General features: G+C 39.4%; 1 protein-coding gene across 1 annotated transcript; it reads right to left on the reverse strand.

The window, feature by feature from the left end:
• Positions 1-3021: 3021 nt before the first annotated feature.
• LOC110910285 (myb-related protein 305) lies at positions 3022-4293 on the reverse strand. Its single transcript, XM_022154978.2, has 3 exons — positions 4158-4293; positions 3545-3674; positions 3022-3443 (listed from the first exon to the last, which is right to left on the reverse strand). The coding sequence occupies exons 1-3, from the start codon at positions 4291-4293 to the stop codon at positions 3026-3028; spliced, it is 684 nt and encodes a 227-aa protein (XP_022010670.1). The 3' UTR covers positions 3022-3025.
• Between the last annotated feature and the right edge of the window lie 17754 nt (positions 4294-22047).

Below are 22047 nucleotides of genomic sequence, written 5' to 3' on the forward strand. Positions count from 1 at the left end.
GCTATGCATGATTGATAAACTTATAAGAGTCGAAAGTGTTATTTTAAGTGCACGTAGTTGGTTAGTGATTGTGTAAATGATATATGACATGTCGTAGGTTATTTTATGAACATGTGCATGAAAACCACACGGTAAAATATCTTGTGACAACTTGTTTGCGTGCTATGTGTGCTAGATGAGTGTAGAACTTATGAACTTTGCATAAACACACTAATAAACCTATGGGTATCATAATAGGTCATGGTTGACCACATCAACTTATAATGCAGTTAAGTCTTACCGAACAAAACTACGGTGAGTTCACAACCCTTTACTAAAAGCATGTGTCCCTGGTTTGGGACAACACACTTATTTCCCTAGTTTGGGAAACACATACGGTACCCCTGGTTTGGGGCTACACGCACGTTCCTTGATTAGAACCACTGAAACATACTATACACTGGATGTGGAGTAGTACACTTGTACTAAATGAAAAACTCTATCCTGAAAGTCCATGCACATTATACCGATTAGCTTGTCGGGTTGGCAGACAGGGTATTAGTTGATAGTGCTATTAGGTCTGACAAACCTCGCACCGTGCTGGGAACCGGGCGTGAACTATTGACCTTTCCTATTACATCAATGCGGATAGAAATTGATGGAGGGCAAAAAACTTACTACGTCAATTTTCGGTATCTGCAGAGTTTAGTTATGTGATGAGGGTTAGCTACCCGAGTCATACTTAAAACGCTTTTACATGTGAACTTACGCTCTACGCTTAACTAAAACTGTAAACCCACCAACTTAATGTTGACACACTACTGCATGCTTTGAAGGTCGTTAGGTGCAGCATGGGAGCTTGCAGTATTTGGAGTGTCGTGGCTGCAATAAACTAGTGATGTTAATTTTTATTAAACAATGTGGTTTAACTATTGTCTTGATTTTTTACATTTTTGCTTCCGCTGTTGATTTGAACTGTGTTTTGGAATTTTAAAACCTAATCACTAAACGTGTTGATTGTGATGAATTTTAATAACTTTAATAATTGTTGAACATGATTACTGACTTGATCTTGGTCAGTCGCGCGCTTCGCGGTAAAACTCCGCATGTGGATTTTGAGGGTGTGACACTATGCATAATATATGGTTAATGATTTGTGTAAATCATGTTAATCATAGTGTTTTAATGATTTGAGGAGAAATCTCCTATGTTAGAGAGAAATGTGGTTGCTTCGAATGGATTTGTGGGGAGGCGCAAATCCTAGAGCACTTGCAAAACCAAGAAAGTTTCCAGGACCATTATTGGACAAGGCAATGAGAGGATGGCCCGACTAAGGAGAGTATTGGGTGAAGTGTATTGTCGTTTACACAAATAGGGGGTTGTTTAAGGACATCACGCCTACAAAACCCTAGTAGACTAAGTATGCTTCCGAAACGAAGGTTCAAAGACTACACTTACCTATCCTACAATACTCGACAGTCGAGGTTTCATCGGGGAATTTTCTGTGTTTTAATCAATCTCCATTCATGTGGGGGATTGTTAGAAATTTTGGTGAAAATGGTTGTTCCAGTAAAAGTAAAACTACTGGACACCATTAATAGTGTTTATACGTGTGTTATATAAATAATTATTCGTGGTTTGTGTTCTCTGTTGTGAGTGCATCATAATGTAACAAACTATGTCCAAAATGGAGCTAAGATAAATGAGATATCAAAGATTTAAGTTGTATGGTTGGAACAACCAAAGATTAGAAAAGTGGATTGAGCTTGGTCAACTAGTCCCACATAGATTGAATGATAAAACTTAAAGTGTTTTGCAAGGAGAAGCACTCATTGTATATTGTTTACCTTTAGGCAAACACTAGTGGGGACCTTAAAACACTAACTCGCACACGCGTGACGTGGGTGTTGGGCGCAATGTGGTGCTTTGATGACGCATTTTGCACTTCGCAACGCCGCTTGAGAGTTGCCTTTGTATTTTTTTCCATGTGCGCGTGGTTAGATACACGGCACATGGCGCGAGGTCCTTGGGGGCATGGCTTGTTTCATAGGCTATGGCAAATGGTGCAGAGGGTGCGCGGGTTTGGAAGGTGCATGGCTAGGTGCCGTCCTAGTATGCGTAGCGACTTCCAATTGGCACGTGGAGGCACTAGTCCAAATGGCACGTGGCACAAGGAGGCGTGTCTCAGTAGAAGCGTGGCGCAAGTTCGGCTAAGGCTCGCCTACATGCGCGCTCGACTAGTCAAACCAGCCTACATACTAGTGATTTAATGTCTAACTGTGTCAACTCGTTTAACTCTTGTCATGAATGAAAATGACAATTTTTGACCAACCGCCAAAATCCATTTATGAAGAGATTAAACTCGGTTTTAATTACAAGATTAATTACCTTGTTTATGACATATTAAATTTGGTTTAAGAGTTCTTCATTGGTGTGATTATAAGAATGACATGGTGGGTCATTCTAACTAGGAGGAGAAATACACACAATAAACCATCCTTGCTCCACAGAAAATTTAGAGAGGAACACTATAAAAATTGTCTTACAACACAACTTCACATTTTCCTACTTTTACGAACAACAAATTATATCCGGTACTATCTCGAGCGCAAGAGCCATCTCCGACAGTACAACTACTGCTTCGGTTGTATCATAGAAACAAACTCGTTGGTCTTAGAAGAGGTGCAAAATCTATTTTAAGGGCCCTGTGTCAAACACGATTGTCAACAAAAAAAAAACCTTCAACGTCTTTAGTATGTTCTTTGTAGTAGTTAAGTAGCAAGGTTGAAGACTCAACATGACGTATTTTCGAATCAAGGATACTATCAGGATGCTTGTTGAAGTACCCATAGAAGACGCGGTGAATCAAGTTTGGTATATAAATTGTATTTTATACGTTCTTTTTATTTTGTTTTGTAACTGGTATTGTATTATAGAATTTCCCACGAATAACGAGAGTATCGTTATTAATTATTTTGTTATTATTTTTAATAAAAATGAACCTACTTCCTAGACAACGATCATAAAATGTTATCTGTGCTACGAGTCAAAAACAGGGACCAAATGATTGTTCCATCACAGCTTGGTTTGGATAATCATGATCCAGATTCCACATGAAGTCATCCCATAAGCCATCTTCTGATATGATTTCCCACCACCTTGCAACATCTTGAGCCATCATACACGGGTTTTGTTGCTGCTGCCAGTCAGTAACCATCGAGCCTGTGCCAGCAGTAGTTTCTTGCATTGTGGCTGGTGTTGGATGCACTTCTGATTCACATGATGATGTGGAATAGTTCATTGTTCCTTGAACTTGTAGGTCTTGGTTGTAGTTAAACTGAGCTTCATATTTTTGCTTGTTTTCGTTCTGCAACGGCTTTCCTTTCTTCTTGAAATGGGTTCGCCAGTAGTTCTTTATTTCATTGTCTGTTCTTCCTGGTAAGTATCTAGCTATTTTGGACCATCTGTATGAAAATATATATGGTTTAGATGTCACAAAATGAGTTAATCTAAGTTAGGTACTAGGTAGGTAGTAGAGCCAGTGGACTGTGGAGACATGAGTTACCTGTTTCCCCATAAAGCATGAAGTTCGATAATGATCCCTTCCTCTTGAGGCGATAATTGGCTTTTCTTAAGGCCTGGCCTTAAGTAGTTCACCCATCGTAACCTACAACTCTTCGCGTTCCTCTTTAATCCTAGCAACCAATGACAAAATCAAGATCTATGCAGATATAAAGGACTACTTAAGGGAGCCAGCTAAGTAGGCTCGAAGTTAAATGATTCAGCTCAGCCCCACTCGTTTAATGTTAACGAGCTGAAATTTGGGTTATGCCAGCTCGTCCGTTTATTGAAATTTTGAAAATTTTGTTTTTCTCGAAAATATGGATGGATATAACAATGAAAATCTTATTCCATGTGTACAATTGTTTTCCTATAAAAGTTAGGCTTCTTAAATGGTCTACTTGATCTGAATGAGCCAAACGAGCAAATCGGCTAGAGCTAATGATCAGCCAAAATATAAACAAACAAGCTAGGCTCAACTCGTTTATATACAAGGTAATCTTGAGCTATTTTCAAACGAGTTACAAGCTACGAGCTATTTGAACAGCTCAAAGAGAGGATATACGCATGTGTACACTCTCGTATGAAATCCTACATGGGCCACTTCGTAATCATACCTGAGCAACCAGCTACCGAGCTCCATCTTCCCTCCCCGTGCAATGCAACATATTCCATAAGCAACTTATCCTCCATGGGTGTCCAAGGTCCCTTCCTCCAACCTTTCTCCATCACTCTCCACCCCATGCCTTCCATTTCTACTCTTTCTTCCACTTATCGGTCTCCGGTTCACACAACACAACTTGCACTTTTAACTTGAAACACCCCCTTTATATATATATCAGCAGATTCAGACCCCCTTTAAGAGATAGTGACCGGCCTCAAAATCTTTAGTATGACAATTACAAATCTGATCAGGGATCTTATACTTTATTAATTAATTATAGTATCTCTCAAATCATGTCTCCCCAAGTGTAGAACGACAAAACATTCCTTATATGATGACTACTTAGACTAGATGAAGTCATATTTTCAATGACAACACATATTAATCTAAAAAAGAGCACTGTCTTATTAGTTATTACTAAAACATTAAAAACATATACATAGTGGTTGTTTTTGTCTTCTTGAAAACGACATGTGTCCAATCCCTTCATAACATATGTTGATCTTTGTTTGTCCGCGTAGAAGAAGGTTCTGGTTACTATTTTTCAGGTGGTGGAATGTTATTATGTAAAAGACGATTAGTCAGCTAGCGGACACGTGTTATGGTACATGCATGGTTTGTTCTTAATTATCATGTACTATATATTTAGGCATTTGTTAATGGTGTAACTCATTTGTTTAAGTGATGATATGCCAATTTGGACAGTGATGTGTAACACCAAAACTATATACTAATCAAAAGCTTTCCTGATGTAGAATGGGTATTACTATTATATTATATTATTATATGATCTGATGTTGTTTACGTCAAAGGGGGAATGAATTTGGTCTGTTTCTTTTTTAAGAACAAAAGAACCGATTGGAATGTGTGTGTACGTGGATGTGCGAGATATTAATGATTGTTGTTGAAAAGTTCTCAAACGATCTCCTTGTGTTTTAGGTACACAAGATATTACACACCATCAGAAAGTATATTGTATTGTATGTAGTAAATTAGTTATTAAAATAAACTAGTATTAAGTCCCCGCGTTGCGGCGGGGGCGTAAAACCGTAAAAAATTGCATTAATGTCACACCATCACCAGCAACCACCAACATTGAAGTTGCGGTGTGTTAATGCGGAGAAATTAGACCGAAACGTAAAACATAGAAAATAATAATTAAGTAGATTTAGGAACCGCACTTTGCGACAAAACCTATCAAACAGGAAAAGATTGACGATGTAAAAACCTTGAACCACATACGCACCGTTGCACCATGTTAACTCGCAAAATTTAGAGCATAGTGTAAAACAAAACGTAATGTTGGTGCACTTGTGTCTGTACTTTGTCTGTATTCGGTCTGTATGTAACGATGTCCTGATTTGGGTTGTAAGTTGACCAAGTCAACCATCCTCCGGTTTGACTTGGACAACAGTTTGTATATTGAAAGATGTTCTGATCGAAGGATAGCTTCTCGAAGGATTCTGTTGATCCTTCGAGGTGCACGAAAGATATAGTTCGACTGTTAGACCTCGAAGGATGATCCTTCGAGGTCAATGCTGATGATTCGAACAACTTATCCTCGATAGATGATCCTTCGGACCATCTATCGGATCCTTCGATCTGGCATCATGGGCTGGGTATATATATACCCATGCAGTGTATGTGTGAGTCAGTTCTGCCATTTGCAGATCCGAGAGATAGAAAGCCTTGAGAGCATTCTGTCCAAAACTCACACACACACACTTTGAGAGTTTACAAGTTAGATTTGTAAACATTGTGCTTGTAACCGAAACCTTCATTTGCATTAATACAACTAGTGTTAATCGGTGAAACTTTTGTGTGTTTGTGTTTATACTTGTCTCATCCCGGTTTGCCTACTAGCTTGGATTCCGCACTCGCTAGTGGGTTAGTATAACAAGGTTTAGGTTTGTTCTCGATCCTCCGAGAGGGACCTACAAGTGGTATCAGAGCCTCGCTCTTTACCTTGTTTAAAACCGGTTTGTTCAAGTGTTTGGTGTGTTTGGACACTTGGTTTAGCACCCGTTTTTGTGGTTTTTCTTGCACTTGTAAGCTGAAAAACGGTTCCTAAACCTTCGGGAGTGTTCTAGGTTGGGTTGGGTAACTTGAAAACTTGTTTTTAAGTGATTTTAAATTTTCCGGCCATATTCCGGTTAAACTTCCGGTGACTGGCTTGGGGATAAGGTTGATCATTTTTGGCAAAATTTTCAAAGTTGGTGGTGAAAGGACAGCCTGCACATACCATCTTGCCGAAAGTTGACTTACCAACCTGTCACCTTTTCACCAACCTTTCACATCAGATCAGTTTGTGTCAGAACCTCTCGAAAGATATCTTTCGACATCGAAAGACTATCCTTCGACATCTGTCGATCAAGGAAGGCTCGAAAGATTGTTATCCTTCGACCCATCCTTCGAAGTCTGAATCATATCCTTCGAGAAAGGAATCTAATCGAAAGACAAGTGTCCGAAAGATAAGGATTTAGCTCGAAAGATAAGGATCTTTCAAAGGAGAATCCTTCGAGCTCTTGAATCTTTCGAAATCATTGTTCGAGACTCAACAGTAATCTTTCGAGTACTGTTGATCCTTCGAACAATAATTGATCTTTCGATTGTGGTCATTTTATTGTTAACAAGTTTCTGTGATTTCAGATCCTTCGACCAGGATCCTTCGGCTGTGATCTTTCGGATTATTCTTACTTAGCATTTATTTTGCTTATCTATCATGAATCCTAGTTGGTGGAATCCAGCTCCAGATAATGGTGAATATACAAGATCAAATGTCACTCCCTCATGGTGGGGTACATCGGCTCCAGACGATGGAAAATACACGAATACAAGGTCATCTCCTTTATGGGCTGAATCGCCGGTATCAACTTCTTCTCAGGGAAATCAATGGGCTTTGGTATCGAATCAAACTCCGAGCATTCAAAGTATTCTACTAAGCGAAAGTGAAACAGGAAGTTTGAATCGACCTCCAAAGTTGATGCATTTGAATGAATATCCAGGATGGGTTGAGAGATTTAAAACATATGTTCTTGGTCAAAATACGGAACTGTGGATACGTTTCACCACAGATTTCGATCAAGCCATAGAGGTTGCTGCTTCAGATTCTGCTACGTTTGCTGATCTTCCAGAAGATAAAAAGAAAACCTATGATCTGGAAAAGAAGGCATACGCCATTCTCACTCAGGCGTTGAGCAAGGATATCTACCATCAGTTTGTCAGCTTCAAGACAACAAAGAAGTTGTGGGATGGATTGAAAAACAGAGGAGTGGGAAATGCAGCAACACGTCAAATGCGTCATGATCTTCTCAAGAAAGAATTCGAAGGTTTCACTTGTATGGATAAGGAGTCCTTGGGAGATATGACAAGCCGATTTTATCATCTGCTTACGGAATTGGATAATTATAGTGTAGTGACAACTCAAGCTGAAGTTGTGAAGAAGTTTGCTGATGCTTTGCCTCCTCAATGGAGTAGTTTCTTGGAGATCCTGAAGTACAACGGAGTGTTGAGAACCACTAATATCAACGAATTCGTGCAACTCTTGGAAAACAAGGATCAGGAGGAAACATTGAAGGCGAAGAGAGTTCCATTGCCACAGAATCCAGAAATGTACTGTGGAACTTCCAATTCTTCGTCTGCAAGAACCGGTCCACATGCTCCACTTCAGACAGCGTTTGTCACAAGCACAGATTGTTTTGGCAACCCAATACAAGTTCCTGTTAAGCCACCTCCCACCACAGACATGTATGGAAATCCAATCCAACCACCTCCACCTCCTCATGCTCAACAACAACAACGTGCATGTTATGGAGGAACATCATCTGCTGGTCAACAATCAAAGTCAAGTACAGTGCAGCTCGACACGTCAAGCTTCTCTAAAATCAGTGTAGAAGTAGCTAAGGAACACATGGAGCTGCTTAACACTGTAGTGAGCGCGTACTGTGGGTTGATAGAAGGTCAGATTGGCAACATTAATCTGACACAAGAAGATTACAGGCAGATTGATAAAGAGGAGATGGACTTGATGGACATCAAGTGGGCCTTTGCGAGTGCTGTGAGAAGAGCAAAGGATTGGATGGAGAGTACTGGAAGAACCAGCTTGGAAAGTAAGCGAGACACCAAGTATGGGTTCGATAAGCAGGCCGTTAAATGCTTCAACTGTGGTGAAAGGGGTCACTTTAAACGGGAATGCACCAAGCCAGCCCAGCACGGGAATCAAAACCCCTTCAGAAACCAAGGCAACCGGCAGAACAGAAACAATGATCGTACCATGGTACCCGTCAACAACCAAACCAACCGGGCACTTGCGGTTCAGGTGGATGAAGGTTGTGACTGGTCAATCCAGTTGGGTGGTGATGCTCCTGATGGAACAGCATGTTTTGCTCAGATTGTGAAGGAGCTAGTTCACACCAGTGGTGGAGAATCTTCTGCCAGTGGTGGTGAATCGTCTGAAGATGAAGACTCTTCTGGGTACAGTAGAAGTGTTGATGAAGAATCATCCAATTCTGGTGATGATCATGTGGGTGAGACATCGAATGCAGCAATCGATGCAGATATTGATGAACTCTTGGAGGAAGCTGCAGCAGAAACTCAAAGAAGATCTATTCTGGTGGATCAAGCTGCCTATATTTCGTCTTCTCTCCATTCAGCCTTTATGGCTAATGTCGACGGTTCATCAAGTCAGGTATGTGTCGATGAACCCACTGCTGTTAATTGTGATGAATGTGCTAGGTTGCATGCTAGAAGTGCTGATCTGGAGAAAAGTATGTCTGAGTTGCAAGGCAAACATGATGCTTTACAAGCTAGTTTGTTTGACTTGCAAGACAAACATACTACTGTGAATGAGAATTTGAGTGACTTGCAAAGTAAGCATGACGCTTTGCAAGAAAAATATGATGTGACCTTTCTCCACAATCAGAAATTGACTGTGGATCTCTCAAAATGCACAGAAGCCAACATGTTTCATGAAAACCATGAAAAAGAATTTAAGTCAATGATTGAAACATTAAAGAAAGATAAAACTGAATTGACAAAAATGGTTTCAAGAAAACAGACGGACATTAATTTGTATATCTCTCGTCTTGAAACAATGCAAAAAGAGATGGCTTGTGTGAAAACCGAAAGTGATGCGATCCAACTCAAGCTAGACAGTTATTTGAGCTCTAGCTATGTGTTAGATCACATCATTGATGTTCAGAAGGAAAAGAGAGATGTCACATGCATAGGCTACAAGAAGTGTCCACCACCAGTGAGACATAATTATGACGCCATGCCTGATGAAGAGGACAGGGTATTCTTTGAACCTTCTGTGCCTCTAGATGTTAAGGAGTTTGCTGCAGGACTCGGATACCAAAAGGAAGTATCCTCAGATTCAGATGTGTCAGCAGATACATTTGTGAGTGCTGAACAGAATCAAGATCCTCCAGTTGTGATTGAGGATGCTGATTCGTCTGATGATGAATCTGATGATACTGTCCCAGCAAAGTCTGATGCGGTAGTCAAAAATGAGGACATACCTCTTGAGAATCACATTCTATGTGATCCCCCTGTACAACCCGCTAAGACTATTGCAACTGAGTCCTCATCTGCAGAAGAGCCGGAGAGTGTGAATTTGCTGTACACTCTAGTTGGTGATGATAAAATTTACTCAGACAAAGATTTTCCCATTAAGAATGTTAATCAATCCTTAATCTGCAAAGTCTTTGAGAATTCGACGAGTAAGTTCTTGGGAAAGGCAGGACCTAAAGTTACAGTTACACAGTGTCCTCCTATTCCAAAGGCTGAAATTCGAAAACAATTTGGTAACAAGAAATTACCAACAGTGCCAACACAGCAAAATCACACCAAACCCAAAGGTAAAACACCGGCTCAAGCTAACAAGAAGCCGAACCAAAAGAAGAAGAAAAAGGTTAACTTTGTGAAATCGACGGGAACGGACAAAATTGAAAAGTTTGAAAATCAATCTAACTTAGATTTTGTCAAGAAAGCTATTGTCGAGAAAAGAAATGAACCAAGCAGTTCAAAACCTAGTACCTCGGGTTCACAAAGTTCAACATCATCGGCTAGACGATCACATGATTCTTCGGGGTTTGTAGAACGAAGATCATGTTTTGAATGTGGAACCATTGGACATATTATTCGTAATTGTCCATATCTTCATAAACAAAAAGGAAAGGTTGATGATCCCCGTGGCAAGACTGACCGTAAGCCAACTGTTTCCACAAAACAAGATCCCCGACTTGTAAAAGAAAGGGAAAAGAAACAGAAACGCCAACAGGTCAAGAAGATTGAAAAAGCAATTAAAACTGATGTGGTTCAAAAACAATCTGTTGATGTAAAACCAGAAAATTCTACAACTTCGAACAATCAAGAAGTTAAAATTTTAAAGAAAGACACTGGTAAAACAAAACAGACATGGAAACCTAAATCGGTTACTGAATCAGGGGGACCATCACAATTCACCAACCATCAAAGACAAGAAGTTATTGTCATTGATGAAAATGGGAGACCCAAGACCACAATGGCTTGGGTCCCCATCTCCAACTAATTCATTTGAGTTCATGTGCAGGGTGCTTCAGGAGGAACTATCAGTAGTCATTGGATTGTTGATAGTGGGGCATCCAGGCACATGACAGGCGACATGAAGCTTCTCTACGACGTTAAATCTATTAGAGGAGGTTATGTTGCTTTTGCTGGAGATAAAGGTGGATATATTACGGGTGAAGGAATGATATCTAACGGGATTGTCAGCTTTGACAAGATCAATTTTGTGCAACAACTTGATCACAATCTTCTTAGTGTTTCTCAAATCTGTGACAAGCAGTTCTCAGTACACTTTGATGCAAATGGATGTTATGTGCTGAAACCCGGCTTCAAAATTCCAAAAGAATGGATTCTCCTGTCGGCTCCAAGGATAAATGATTTGTACGTCCTTGACATGAGCCAGGCTATTACTACGTCTGCACAAGCAACTTGTTTCGTTTCCAAAGCCACAGAAAAAGACACTATCTCTTGGCACAGACGAATGGGTCACATTCACTTACGAAAAATGAATCATTTGGTTTCAAATGAATTGGTGAATGGTGTTCCCCTCAAAAATTTCCATCTTCAAGACGTCTGTGTTTCGTGCCAGAAAGGAAAGCAAACAAAGAAGAAGCACCCTACAAAGAAGATCAACACGGTGGCAGTTCCTCTTGAACGCTTGCACATGGATTTGTTCGGTCCTGTCAAGCACAAGAGTATTCGAGGTGATCAATACTGCCTCGTGGTTACTGATGATTATTCAAGATTTTCTTGGGTTGCGTTCATGGCACACAAGAGTGAAACCTTTGGCATTATCAAAAACTTGATCATTCAGATTGAGAATTTGTATAAGTTGAAGGTTAGGCGGATACGTAGCGACAATGGTACTGAATTTAAAAATCATTCCATGGCGGAGTTCTGCACTTCAAAGGGTATTCTTCATGAGTTTAGTGCAGCTTATACTCCTCAACAGAATGGTGTCGCTGAACGTAAGAACCGCACATTGATCGAGACTGCTAGGACAATGTTGGTAGAGTCGCAGCTACCCATTCCATTCTGGACTGAAGCTGTGGCCTCTGCATGTTACACATTGAACAGAGTCCTTACAGTCAAAAGACACAACAAGACCTGCTTTGAGCTTCTTCAAAAACGGAAACCAGATTTGTCTTATCTAGAACCGTTTGGAGCTCCATGCACAATCATCGATCCTAATGGAAAGTTTGGGGCAAGAGCAATTGATGGATACTTTCTTGGGTATGCCACCCCTAACTTACGAGTCTGGAATCTAGAGACTAAAAGGGTCGAGGAATGGTCTGAGGTCAGAGTACAAAGGCACACTTTGCCAGTCAAAAATCCGGGTCAACCTTGGATGTTTGAGTACGATGACTTTTTCAATTCGATCAATGTTGAAGCCGTTGAAGAAAATGCTGCGGCTAGGATGTTTTTCGAGAGTGACAATGCAACAGTTTCACCGGTGGTTCGTCCAATTCTTGTTAATCAAGAACCATCTTCTTCGGTGAACAATAATACTCTCAACAATGAGGATTTTCATGATGCAAACGAATTGAACGAATCTTCAGAGGATGATGAATTTCTAGATGCAGATCAAGAAGCTCCTACAACAGCAGTTCATGGTACTTCAGAGGGTACTCCTCCAGTGGATGCCCATAGAACAGCTGAGGCTACTGCATCATCCTCTTCGTCAATTCCGGGCCTTGAATTGGTTGTTGATCTAAACCTCAACAACCTGGGTATAAATGTTCCAGTTCCAGATAATCCAGAAACAAGGATTCATAATACCCATCCTCAACAAAACATCATTGGAAATGTGCAAAGTGGCGTTCAAACAAGAAACATGTTGCGAAACAACAACAATGCAGGCTTGTATGCAGCTATTCGAGAATCCGGGCAACAAAACGACTGGTCCTTCGCGTGTTATGTCTCACAGGAAGAACCAAGAACATGGAAAGAAGCCTTGAAAGATAATGCTTGGGTTGAAGCAATGCAGGAAGAGCTGCAACAATTCCAGAAGCTGGGTGTCTGGAAACTCGTAGAGAAACCTGCTGGATACAAGAAGATTGGTACCCGTTGGGTGTTTAAATGCAAAAAGGATGACCGCGGAGTTGTTATCCGAAACAAAGCTCGTTTAGTCGTTCAAGGTTTTCGTCAGATTGAAGGGATCGACTACAACGAAGTCTATGCACCAGTGGCACGTCTCGAAGCAATTCGAATCTTTCTAGCCTATGCGTCTTTCAAAGGATTCAAGGTTTATCAGATGGACGTGAAAAGTGCATTCTTACATGGTGTGGTTGAAGAAGAGGTGTATGTCGAACAGCCTCCAGGTTTTGAAGATCCTATCCATCCCGATCGGGTTTGGTTGCTCAACAAAGCTCTTTATGGTCTTCATCAAGCACCGCGAGCTTGGTATGCAACCTTATCTCACTATCTGCTGGAGAACGGTTTTCGTAGAGGTCTTATCGACTGTACTCTTTTCATCAAGGAACAAGATGGAGATCTTCTTCTGGTACAGGTATACGTTGATGACATTATTTTTGGTTCTACTAATGATGTCTTGTGTAGGGAATTCGAGCGCATTATGCAGGATAAATTCGAGATGAGTGCTATGGGGGAAATGACTTTCTTCTTGGGCCTACAAGTACAACAAACGGAGTCTGGGATATTCATCCATCAGACTAAATATGTTGGTGACATCTTGAGCCGGTTCCAGATGTCTGATGCAACGCCCATTGGTACCCCATTGCCAACTAATCACGGAATTACTCCAGATTTGAAGGGAGAAGCTGTTAGTCCCTCAAACTATCGCGCTATGATCGGATCTCTTATGTACCTCACAGCATCAAGGCCAGACATAATGTACCCAACATGCCTGCTTGCCAGATATCAAGTTAACCCGAAGGCCTCACATCTTGCTGCTGTTAAAAGGATTTTTCGTTATTTGAAGGCGTACCCTGACACCGGTCTGTGGTACCCTAGGGATAATAACTTTAAATTGGTAGCTTTCAGTGATTCTGATTTTGGCGGATGCAAAATCGACGGTAAATCCACAACGGCTGGATGTCAGTTCTTAGGAAATCGCCTAGTTACATGGCAGTGCAAGAAGCAGACGTGTGTCGCTACATCAACATGCGAAGCTGAATACATTGCTGCCTCAAGTTGTTGCTCCCAAGTTCTTTGGATCCAACAACAAATGCGGGACTACGGTTTTGAATTCCTAACTACTCCTATTTACGTTGATAATTCTGCTGCTTTAGATATCACTAGAAATCCTGTGCAGCATTCAAAGACCAAACACATCGAAATCAAATATCACTTCATACGTGATTGCTTTGAGAAAAGGCTAATCGATGTTGTTAAGGTCCACACCGATGACCAACGTGCCGACTTATTTACCAAAGCTTTTGACAAATCAAGATTTGACTTTTTATTATTGGTAAACGGCATTAAGGTCAAGCAAGAGTAAAACCAACATCGGAAAATCATTTTTGTAAATACCTTTGTGTTTTAAATTTGTCTTCGTTTATTGATTTTAGGGGGAGTAAATCCAAAAAATCTGAAAATCCAAAAACATCGAAAAATTTCAAAAACACAAAAACAATAGAAAAACAAAAATGAGTTTCCTGGCGAGCAAAAGAGAAAATGATAGTACATCAGTGGTCTATCCAAACCTCTTTAAACCTTAAATGAAAAACGATAAGCAGCTCTATATAAGATGTATCGGTAGGCTCACAATCATTTTAAAATGTGCAGGGTGATATAAATCTTAATCGACTGAAGACCAGGTGGGAACCATTCATTGGCATATGGTCTTAGTACCGAAATTTCGTTTGATAGATTGCCGAGGTTCTGAGATATTCGGTCTTTATGCTGCTTATCATCTGGGTATCATGGTTGTATCTTTTACCGAAAAATAACGGGGACGCAAGTCTAGATCTTCCATGATACTATACATACGTGTACATATTACATACTGCATTCGACCTCAATAAGTGATAAACAATCACATGTCCATCAAATAAGTGATAAAATATCACATTTATCCGGGTGTCAAGTTCGTCTCTCTGTTGTACGGAAGTACTGACCTGTTCACGGACTTGCACCTGTGCCCTCATGCATATGAAAATCAAGTTCCTCATCAATAAGTGATTATATCACATAGGACTTGTTTTCAAATCAAAATAAGTGAGTATCTCACAGCTTATACGGTCAAACAGATGATAATCGGTATACTCACCGGTAAGATGAACACTCGTGCATACCTTGATACGGGAATGTGTCGTGATGTGGATGAACACCGGTCGGTAAGTATAAATCATACCTTAACGTATCCCCTCGCCATGATTACATCTGATAAGTTGAGTTTAAGTGGACAACAATACCGATAATTGTTATAGGATGTTTATCTTAATGTTAACTAACTGAACAACAAGAGTGTTTTGGCATGACCGTACACTGATATGATTCTCTTACCCTCGAAACTCGCAAAAAGAATGTCTGTAAATATTTATGTACTGCTTAACTTTTATTATTTCTTTTAAACAGTTTCGTCGTTTGGTGCATATCAGCACGACATTAGCGGTGATGTCGTTTGATAACACTCAAAGGATTTTAAATTGTTGTCTTTTAATTTCAAAAACACGCCTAAAATCCGTGTTTTAATATAAACTTTATAAAAGCCAAAAAGATTTTATTTCTACTTTATTTTCGATCGTACGATGTTGGAACTCGAGTCTTCGTTGCCTGAAACGTGAACGAAAACCAAAGTGACTAAATCTTCATAAACGGTCGAAATTTGCAGATTTTGAAAGTTAGAATTTAAAATTGATAAATTTGTTAAACTTTCAAACTGTCGGACGGTGTTTGATTGTGACATGGTCATACGTGTGTCATTTGTTTATGCTAACTATATTCCAAGCAGTTGTTCTCATTACGCGTTTAGATTTCTTGCATGTGCAGATTCTAAAGGCTAGGAGAACATGGTCGATGACAAGCTCTGGAATGAAGACACGACGAGAAGGCGCTCAAAAGATGAAGATGATCGAGTTGCCGCTGGCCATCATCAACACCACAAGGATCTCACTTCATAAAGATAAAGTCTTTTCACGAGCATAACTCAAGGGGGAGCTTATGTTAAGGGGGAGTTTGTCAACACACTTCCTATATGATACGGGTAGTTTGTTGATACACTCTCTGCTTTCAAGACGTGAAGACTTTGAAGATCCTCCGACATTGAAGACTTGAAAGGACATCAGGGTTTTGGAACTCGAAGACCAAAGACCGTCGAAGTTCAAGTCGAGTCTACACTTTTAGAAGATCAAGACAAAGCTACAGCCAAGGGGGAGTTTGTTGGTGCACTTGTGTCTGTACTTTGTCTGTATTCGGTCTGTATGTAACGATGTCCTGATTTGGGTTGTAAGTTGACCAAGTCAACCATCCTCCGGTTTGACTTGGACAACAGTTTGTATATTGAAAGATGTTCTGATCGAAGGATAGCTTCTCGAAGGATTCTGTTGATCCTTCGAGGTGCACGAAAGATATAGTTCGACTGTTAGACCTCGAAGGATGATCCTTCGAGGTCAATGCTGATGATTCGAACAACTTATCCTCGATAGATGATCCTTCGGACCATCTATCGGATCCTTCGATCTGGCATCATGGGCTGGGTATATATATACCCATGCAGTGTATGTGTGAGTCAGTTCTGCCATTTGCACATCCGAGAGATAGAAAGCCTTGAGAGCATTCTGTCCAAAACTCACACACACACACTTTGAGAGTTTACAAGTTAGATTTGTAAACATTGTGCTTGTAACCGAAACCTTCATTTGCATTAATACAACTAGTGTTAATCGGTGAAACTTTTGTGTGTTTGTGTTTATACTTGTCTCATCCCGGTTTGCCTACTAGCTTGGATTCCGCACTCGCTAGTGGGTTAGTATAACAAGGTTTAGGTTTGTTCTCGATCCTCCGAGAGGGACCTACACGTAAAAACGTTGAACCACAGACGTATGTTACGCCGTGTTAACTAGTAAAATTTAGAATGAAACGTAATACGGAAGTTTTGAGGAGTATATAAAGTATAGGGTAGTAAAGTTGAAAGTAAAAAAGTTTTGAGTTTAAATTGAAAAAGATGAAAATTTTTGGTTGAAAGTAAAAAAATCAAAAACTTATTGGTTAAAAGTGTAATGATAAATTTTTTTTTTTGAAAAACCCCCAAAGCAAAAGTACAACACTTCTATCCACTAACATGATGCTAATTTATAATATGTAAATAAAGTGATGACTAGGCAGGCAAGTATGTGACAATTTTTGAGGTTATACATTATAAAATTAAACGGAAAGTTTTGTTGGGTTGTGATAAGATATATGGCTAGTTATTTTAGATGACGGTTCACCATGAGCAAACAACTATTCAGACAACGGATTGGACTAGACATTGGCTAAATTTTGGTAATAAAAACTCTTGTATCTTTGTACGATCTCAGCTTTTTATCGTCATTATACTACACTAACGATGGGTGCACCTGCTCTCGTGTATCATACTGAGTGCTCAGATCTTATTGTGTTACAAATCTAAGGCTTGGAATCGTGAAACTAAAATCAATTAATATTTATATAACACGCCAATTCACTCCAACACGTGTTGGATTTGGTCGACATTCCAAGAAAGGTGGATATGACAACTAAGAACCTCACTGAAGACATACAAGCCACTGAAGAAGTCAAACAGAAGATGGAAGGGTCAAACGACAAGTACAAGGCAACTGCAGAGAAACACAGGCGGGTCATAACCTTAGAAGTTGGTGATAATGTCATAGTTTATCTCCGCAAGGAACATTTTTCGGTAGACACGTAAAACAAGCTACAACAAAAGGCGTATGGCCCATACTTAATGATGCTTATGTTGTTGACCTTTCCAGAAACCATATCTATCTTTAAGACATTCAATGTGTTCGACATCTACAAGCATTACCCATCGGAGGAGCCTGCTGATTATCTTGATCAGAACTCGAGATTCAGTTCTTTTCAAGTAAGGGGGATGATGAGGAGTTGTTACAAGAATTAGCGGACTCTTAGTTGGACCATTTGGACATTGGTAAATGGGGAATAAAAGGCCCAACTTCAAACGGGCATAACTTGGGCTACGGTTGGAGTTATAAGGCCATGACTAGCGAACGAAAAGGTCTTGACGAGTCGGATCAAGGGGTTCGTTTACATGGAGTGCCAAGATACATAACATCTGATAAGGATAGCATATTCCAGACTCATTTTTGGCTAACCTTATGGAGGCGATTTGGCACAGAGCTCAACTTCAATAGTACTACCTACCCACATCTGATGGTCAAAACAAGGCGATCAATCACACACTTGAAAATATGATTATCGTTTGTATGAGCAGAAACTAGAGATGTGGGATGGCGTTCTTGCCGAAGCAGAATTGGTTAGGATCTGAGTTTGACTGTTGTGAAAGTTAAGAAGGAAATAATGAATGAAGATAAAAATATGCTGCAGAATAGTAAACTTTTAATCACAACAATAGAAAGATTGTTTTCATCATCATGCATTTTGTAAAAGATTGCAATTACAAGACCTTAGTGATTTTATACTGATATGTTCGTCAAAGTGACTTGGATTATAACTTATGTTTAAGTTCTTAGAAGTCAATAGTGAAGCCTTGGAGATTAAAGGCAAACGAGTTTTGATCCTAATGGATGAAGCTAATTATGGTTTTGAGACTTTCCTAAAACCGAGGTTTTGGAAAGATAATTAAATTCTCATTATCATGTCTAAATTATATTGTGAATGTTTGTAGGAGATAGTGCATTATCTCTTAAGGCCGTGGAGAATTAGAATGATGCATCTTCGGTTCATATGCTAGAGCATTGTGGTCTAAAGCATGCTTAATCAATATATGTGATGACATAAGAATGAATTTTGTGCTTAAGCAAAACTATAATTGTAACTTTACTTCAGTCCAAAGGGATAACTTGAGAGGACCGACTAAATAGATCATTGATGATGATTCTATCTGGTAGCTTAGAAGCTATTACAAACAATATTAATCTGGGTATAGTAATATAATTTGATGATCGTAATGTCAAAAAGATAAAAATATTTGCTATCTTATCAAGGGTGTCTAAAAGTCATTACTCATACTTATTCAAAGTGCAAGCAATGTGGGGGGGGGGATGCCATTTAAGAAACAACCCTCTAGGGTATGTAGAAATGGTAATTGGGAAGTTTTCTCAAACTCGAGAAGAAACTGAGAACCTTTCATCAGATCATTTGGATGTTATCCACTAAACACTTAAATGCGGGGGTGACTTGCATTTGATTATGGAAGATTTGGAAATAAGGTTTTTAATTATCCAAACAAATATTGCAAACAAATGACCAGGTGGAGTACACAATTGTTATATGGAGTCAATCGAATTGCTTGGACTTGAATGCCAGTTGGTTAGATTAAAATCTAGTAATATGTTAATTATGACATACCAAAGACTTGATGGAAACGTGTCTAGCCATGAATTTACTTTCATGTCATTTTAAGGACAATGTACATAACTAGATCCAAGGTGATATCACTAGTTATAAGTCCTACGAATCGACTAAAAGGGAAAACTGACTAGCGAGTCAAGAACATGTTAGAACAATTGATCTCAATTGGGAATTATCGTTGTTGACGTAGCGAAGTCAAGGATATATATTTTTTATCTAACAACCAGTAGTGGTTGATAAGAGATCAAGTTGTGGAATGATCCTAAAACCCATGAAAAAGGGGACATGGGGAAAACCTAACCTAGTTGACTAGAGATCCCAAGATCTAGGTTCAATAGTACAACTTAATCATGAACGAAAGGGCAGTCACTATGGGGGGCATAGCCAATATATGTTCATATATGAGCTAGTAGATATGTTTATATATCCCCTGGACTATAGAAGGGTGTTTAAAGACGTCACAGTCCATTTCTATAATATTCAGTGACATTGTTGTGAGGCATGCATAATATATGGTTAATGATTTGAGGATAAATCTCCTATGTTAGAGAGAAGTGTGGTTGCTTCGAATGGATTTGTGCGGAGGCGCAAATCCTAGAGCTCTTGCAGAACCAAGAAAGTGTTCCAGGACCATTATTGGACAAGACAGTGAGGGGATGGCCCGACTCAGGACAGTATTGGGTGAAGTGGATTGTATTTACACAAATGGAGGGTTGTTTAAGGACATACGTCTACAAAACCCTAGTAGACTAAGTATGCTTCCGAAAGGAAGGTTCAAAGGCAACACCTACCTATCCTGCAATACTCGATAGTAGTCGAGGTTTGTTTCATCGGGGAATTTTCTATGTTTTAATCGATCTCCATTCATGAGGGGAATTGTTGGAAATTTTAGTGAAAATATGTTTTTCACTAAATATTTTGGACACCATTAATAGTGTTTATATGTATGTTTATAAATAATTATTCGTGGGTTTGTGTTCTCTGTTGTCAGAGCATAATAATGGACCAAGCTATGTCCAAAATGGAGCTAAGATGAATAAGATATCAAGGCTTGAAGTTGTATGGTTGGAACAACCAAAGATTCGAAAAATGGATTGAGCTTGGTCAACTAATCCCACATAGGTTGAATGACAAAACTTAAATTGGTTTATAAGGAGGAGCACTCCTTGTATATTGTTTACCTTTAGGCAAACACTAGTGGGGACCCTAAAACCCTAACTCGCACATGTGTGGCGTGGGTGATGGGCGCAATGTAGTGCTTTGATGACGAAATTTACACTTCGCAACACCGCTTGAGTGTTGCCTTTGTATTTTTTTCCATGTGTGCGTGGTTAGATACACGGCATAAGGCGCGAGGTCCTTGGAGGTATGGCTTGTGTCATAGGCTAGGCTAGGCAAAGTGCATGGACAGGTGGTGTCCTGGTATGCGTAGCGACTTCCAATTAGCTCGTGGAGGCACTAGTCTGATGACTGTCGTAAGGGTCAATCAAAAACCTAATTAAACTACGTAGATAGCGTAAGTAGGGTATCGTATCCACGGGGAATTTGTGGTTAGCGTAAAAGAAATTAATTAAAACTAAACTATCTAAATTGGGGGTTTGTTTGTTTAATTGTAAAGAAAACACAGTTTGTCACGAAAAGTGTTATCAAGATGAGACGAAGTAACCTCCACCCGGAATCCCGAATACCCGTTTTAATATAAAAATCCGTTTTCTGATTCAAAACACCACATAGACATGGCCTCGGAATTAATGAATTTGATTAGTTAATAGGGATAGTTTTTAAGATTCACTATGCAACCTAATAACCCGTTTGTTTGTATCAACTACCCACCAATTTACTAACCCGCTAACAACGCAAGGAAGTTGCCAATACGCTTAATAAACGACAAGTAATTCAAACACAAGAAACGTTTACCAATAATCCAACACAAGTGGTCAAGCTGTACCAGTTTACAAGAATCAGAAAAAACAGAAAATTATATTAAACCGTGTAAAAGTTCATCCGGGCAGAAGTCACGAGAGGCTTAGCCGCGCATAACGATCTTCACAGCTTCGGTTGTCATCCCGGGTTGGTTAGATTCCATAGAATAATCTTGAGAGGACGGCTGAGGTTCGATGATGTCCGACGGCTGTGCATGGAATTATGAATAAATATCTTGAAAAGTGGTGCCCTTTCGTTCCTTCTATTTTTCGTTCAAGTGTTGGGCTGTGGATTTACTCATTCTCCAATCAGTCCAATGGATGCCCACCATATATGCAACTCTTTAATTTATTTTAGCCCATAATTCTATCATGCATCCTGTACACAAACCCAAAACAATAATTAAGATATCTCATCTATTTTAAATAATGTATGAATCTTTATTTATCTCTTTTTAGTATTTAACAACTCATATCTTGACTTTTCAATTAACGGATGTGTATGTTATTATTATTATTATTATAATCATTATTATAAGATCAATTTGTTTCATTACCACAAAATATAAAAACTAACCAAAGCAATATATTTTGAAACTGTATCAATGCATTTTTAGCATAATATATATCTAATAGTGTGTACTTAAAATGCACTGATCAAAATCCCCACACTTATCTTTTTTCGTCCCGAAAAAATTATTTGCAATGGAATCACAATCAAAACAAATCGCTTTCGATATATTCAATTATTTTATTAAAACACATCACATCACACGTTAACCAAGATTGTGAATATACGGTCCACTTAAACCCAACCGCCGGTTTCGGAGCCCTTATTTTCGATCTATTAAGTTCAAGTAATATACAGTCATCTGTGGA

Source organism: Helianthus annuus, chromosome 15, assembly GCF_002127325.2.
Source record: "Helianthus annuus cultivar XRQ/B chromosome 15, HanXRQr2.0-SUNRISE, whole genome shotgun sequence".
Lineage (NCBI taxonomy): Eukaryota > Viridiplantae > Streptophyta > Magnoliopsida > Asterales > Asteraceae > Helianthus > Helianthus annuus.